The sequence below is a fragment of the Merops nubicus genome, unplaced genomic scaffold, assembly GCF_000691845.1.
Source record: "Merops nubicus isolate BGI_N331 unplaced genomic scaffold, ASM69184v1 scaffold19737, whole genome shotgun sequence".
Classification (NCBI taxonomy): domain Eukaryota; kingdom Metazoa; phylum Chordata; class Aves; order Coraciiformes; family Meropidae; genus Merops; species Merops nubicus.
In genome coordinates this window covers 15037-19661 of record NW_008619832.1, presented here as the reverse complement: position 1 = coordinate 19661, position 4625 = coordinate 15037, and the positions used below count along the sequence as shown (strand labels likewise).

Here is a 4625-nt window from a genome sequence, read left to right as displayed (position 1 = left end):
GCCATTAAGTGACTGCAGTAGTTTGGCCATTAGAGAACAAACTGCGGGGTTAGTGCTGGTGATGAGCATTCTAGGTACGTTCCCTCCTAAACTTTGGTCCTGAGTCTCCTTAGGTGCTAACTGATTTTTGGCTTTCATCTTTTTTTTTTTTTTTCATTTTTTTAATTAAATTGTTTTGGCCTTCTCAGTAGAAAATAAAGATCAGAAGATAGCCTGTGTCCATCCAGAAGTACTGAGAGTGTTGGCAAACTGACAGCGCCACAAAAGCCACACAGCTAGCTGGAGAGACAATAAAGAGGATGAAAGGGATCATGCAAGCAGATTTTAAAAAAGTGAAGCAGCAGATATGATACAACATTACCTACAGTACTTAAAATATCGTTATGTAATTAGAGTTCCATCCCTTTATTGCTTTTATTAAAGATAATATTGTGTGTATTATCTTTAGTAGTTCACTCTAACTCTCCTGGTCAGGTCAAATATTGTTCTGCATTTAACTCATTTTTAGATAAATGGGCACACTGTAATTTTAAATAATCTTTGGAAAAAATCTTAGAATCTAGGGCAGCAGGGTGGAGGTGGTGATTTCTTTGTATTTTAAATAGGAGTATTTCTAAAACAATCCATCTTTTGCAAGGTATCTTGGTAAATCAATCCCTGATCTTTCCTTTCTCTCTCACCAGAGTCCTTTTATTGAGGTTGCACTTTGAATCACTATGGGGAATGGGCAGAGGGGGAGTGTAAATATAGCATAAACACTGTAGAATGAGTCTCTTTCTGTATTGTCTTCCCCTACAGAAGGAATGGTGGATATATAGTTTTAGTAGGAAGGACCTTCAGGTATTCCTACAAGCTGAATAAAGAAACTGGGTCACAGATTGTGGGGCTTAAAACTGTGTGCTCAAATTCTTTAGCAGTGTGAAATTGTGTTTAACCCCCTTCCAAGGATTTCAAAGCAACTGAATGTTTGCAGTGTCCTTGTGAAGCAGGTAAATAATGTCGCTTTGCAGGTGGGAAAATTTGCAGATATCAAGAGTTTCATGATTTGAGATGACAAACAGATGGTGGGAGAGCCAGAATCCATAAGTCCCAGCTCTCTGTATAATCCTTCAGTTACTAAATAGTTAATTTCTTTTCCACTTCATTTAAATTGCTGTTAAAATCTTCTAGGTTTACAAAACCTCCCTAGACCTCTCTTGGTGGCTGGTCCTTCAAGTTCTGGAAGCACAGATGCTGATGGTGGACTCTTTGCAGTTCCTACAACTCTCCCACCCAACAGCCGCCACGGGAAACTGTTCTTGCCCAGCAAAGAAGCTGAACTGACCTTCCGGCAGCACTTAGACACCATCAGTGTAAGTGAGGTGACTGAGTGAGAGCAGCAACGTGCTGTCTCTGAGCCACCTTCCAGTAGGTATTGCAGGGTCTTTCCTGGTTATCAGAAAGTATGGTCTTCTCTGTGATGCAGTGCTCCTGCTGATGCTCCAGTGTAACTTTGTGTTGGCTGAGATGAGTCAGATTTTGACTACAATAACGATGGTTTGAAGTGACATCACCTCTTCAGTCCTGAATCTGAATGACATCACACAGCCCTGTGAAACTGGTTCTCTTAAGTTGCTCTAGAAAATATATTTGCCAGGTTTAGCAAAATGGACATCCTTGTTATTGTGCATCTCATTTTAATATGACCTCATTGCTGCATTTAATTCAAATACTAGCTTGGTTTTTGTATATACAATCGTGGTAACAAGTTCATAGCAAGCTACAGTAGTTAAGTAATGAAGCAGCTTTTTTAGGAGAGAGCTTTATCACCATAGTTTATCACCAAATAAAGCTTTATTGCCACTAATCACCATGGTAGAAGATTTTCATAGTCTAGCAGAAGGAATATTCTATTGTCTGAAACAAAACTCAGTATTTTAACAAATAGAGCGTTTTTGAAAAACATAGTTTTGGGGGTATAATTTAATCTGTCTCTCCATGCTTAAAATACTTTGTAATGAGTGTTCCTATTCTGGTGCAGATGCAGTCGGACTTCTTCTTGCCAAAGCCAAGGAAGCTGCGGAACAGGCACTTGCGGAAGCCGTTGGTAGTACAGGTCAGAACAGCCTGCAAAGGAAAATGCCCCTTTTCCTCCTGGAACAGATGTCAGAAGGGCTGTAACAATTTGCATCTAACTGAAGTAAAAAAAAAAAAAAAAAAAAAAACAACCCCACACAACTTCCCTTATACATCTGCTGGAGAAGTGAAGCTGAACACATGAAAGAATAAGCATTTTAGTTCTGTTGTAACCAGCCATGTCATATTCCCTGTGTGAGGAATGTCAACAACATTGGCAGTCCAGTGTATGAGGTAGTTTGGGAAAAATAAAAAAGCCTCTGAAACTAGGTTCTGCTGTTTGGGCCTGCTGGCACTGATGCATAAGCAGTGTGTTCATGTCGTATCCTGAGCTGCTGGTGTTCAAGCTGTCAGTGCTGTTGCCACACGATCTCCTTTTAGATAGTTTTTCCCCCTTCCTGCTCACTAAGAGCTGTTAAACAGGGGTGGATATAAGCCTCTGCAGTGAAATAAAAATAAAACATAGCTCTATTTGAAAGAACGATTTCTGGCAAAATAATGACACTTGCAAAGAGAAACAGGGAAGAGGTGGCCTGTTGTCCTGGGATTTAGGTGGCAGGCAGACATTAACCTTCTGTAGACTACTCTGATAGCCCAGCAGAAAGGCACATGCTACTGTGAAACCACAGGCAGGTGGAGAACACACAAGAAATCTAAAACCAAAATAATGAAGCCTGTTTGGGGAAAACAAAGTTACCAAGTGTCAATATCCCCTTTTGTCTCTTCTGCTCTTTCCTATAAGAGTAGGAGGTCTAGAAACTACATACATGCTGGTTTTTGGTAGGGAGATACTCTGGTCTATGCAATTCAGTTCAAGCGCTCCCAAGTACATACAACTGCCTCATTAATTCCCACTTGTTTAAATGCAATGGAAGATCAGTTGGCACACAGATGAGATCCCATCCTTAGGATCACTGCTGTAATTCTGTGGGAGATTTGAAAATTACTGCAAGTGTTATCAGAAAGGAGTGTAGTTCCAAGCAGCGTTTCTCTGAGAATCCTCCATGTGGAAATTTTTTCTTCTGCTAGCTTGCAGAGAAAACACATGATTCCTATCTGTAGTTTCTCAAGTTTATACAGACCTTACTGTTGTGTCTGAGGCATGATAGTTATGCCATGTAAATACTCTGCTTATTCTGGAAGGTATCATGAACTTCTGTGCCTTCAAAGAAGAGCTTTACCCTCTGTTCTGTGTTTAAATACGTTTTGGTTTATTGTTGTTTCTCTCACCTAGAGAACACTGCTCCCCAGGCCATCTGGAAATCCGTCCCAGCACGTGTGCTCCTTTTCTATCTTATCCAACTCGTCCATTACAGGTGAGTCTGCGTGTCTTGCGTCACTTCTGTGCTGCCATGAGATCACCCTGGAGAGTGTCCCCTAAAACTGTGTAAAGGTGTAAATTCTAAAAGGAGGAAGATACCCTTTCAGACTCACAGAGTCATTTGCCAGTTGCTTGAGTCGCCTCCTGCAGGATGATGGGATTGTTCCCCTGGATCATTGTGAAGCCATGATTATGTTAGATTTTTTTTTTTTCTTCCATTTGCCAGTATTGGAAGCAAGTGAGAGTTCTCTATAAGGAGACAAAATTTTGGAATAAATTACTTTGATAAGTCATATTTTTTCTGTAGGGTGTAATCACTTGCCTAGTTTTTATAACGTACTTTTCCTTGTCCCTGGGATGCAGTTTACATTCCATACAGTATAACCAATATACTTCCCATTTGTCCTTTTCTACTGAAGACACTCAAGCACAGTGGTAGTACAAGTGATCGCCTGCCTCAGCTTAAATCTCAAAATCAACATGACTGATTAGAGGTTATCTTAACTAAAAATAATGAAAGCAGTTTCAGTGACACAGCAGCACTTGCTGTTGCATTTTTGGGGTAAGGCACTGGGTAGCGTGCGTTACTCTTTCAAGTCCATTTCATTATCTCCACTGCTTTGCATTCCTGGAGCTTGCTGCCACTTGGTATTTGTTTGCTTCCGTTGAACTGTGTTGTGCTCTGCTTTAAAGGTGTTAGATTTCATTTGCTTGAGAGGTATTTCATCCTTCACCCTAGGGAGAGGTTCGTTTCGGCCAATCCAGTCCTCGCTGACTAAAGCTGCTGTTTCTCGTCCAATCGTGCCCAAAGTTCTTCCAACACAGACTACCAACCATCTGTCTAGTAAGTCATTCTTAAACAGAGCGAGGGCCACAGGCTGTTGTGATCTGCATGATGTTACTCTGGTGGTTCCTATTTCCTAGGTAAAATCATAAGTTTTTGCCATCAGCAGCAGTTGGTGGTGGGACAGTCTGAACTAGGTTCCTTTGCTGTGTCTGACCTGCAAGCAAAGCAAGGGGTTAGAATTTGTAAGCAAAGTCGAGCACTTTCCTCATGTTTTGCTGTAAGACCACTTTGAAAAGAGCTTGTGACATGTGAAAGAAACTTAGAAACACTTTATGTACTAACATGAGATTATGAATTACAGGGAAAAAAAAAAAACATGCCAGTGTACCCCAGGCAAATATT

The 4625-nt window shown here is 40.7% G+C and overlaps 1 protein-coding gene across 1 annotated transcript in view; it reads left to right on the top strand.

Moving 5' to 3' along the window:
• Positions 1-1170: 1170 nt before the first annotated feature.
• Positions 1171-4625, top strand: part of LOC103776438 (protein cramped-like) — a gene marked incomplete at its 5' end in the record, with an annotated part of 12854 nt that continues 9399 nt past the window's right edge. The window contains 4 exons of the mRNA XM_008943948.1: positions 1171-1352; positions 2021-2095; positions 3350-3431; positions 4176-4280. Coding sequence (XP_008942196.1) covers positions 1171-1352; positions 2021-2095; positions 3350-3431; positions 4176-4280 — 444 coding nt within the window. The remainder of the gene's footprint in view (positions 1353-2020; positions 2096-3349; positions 3432-4175; positions 4281-4625) is intronic.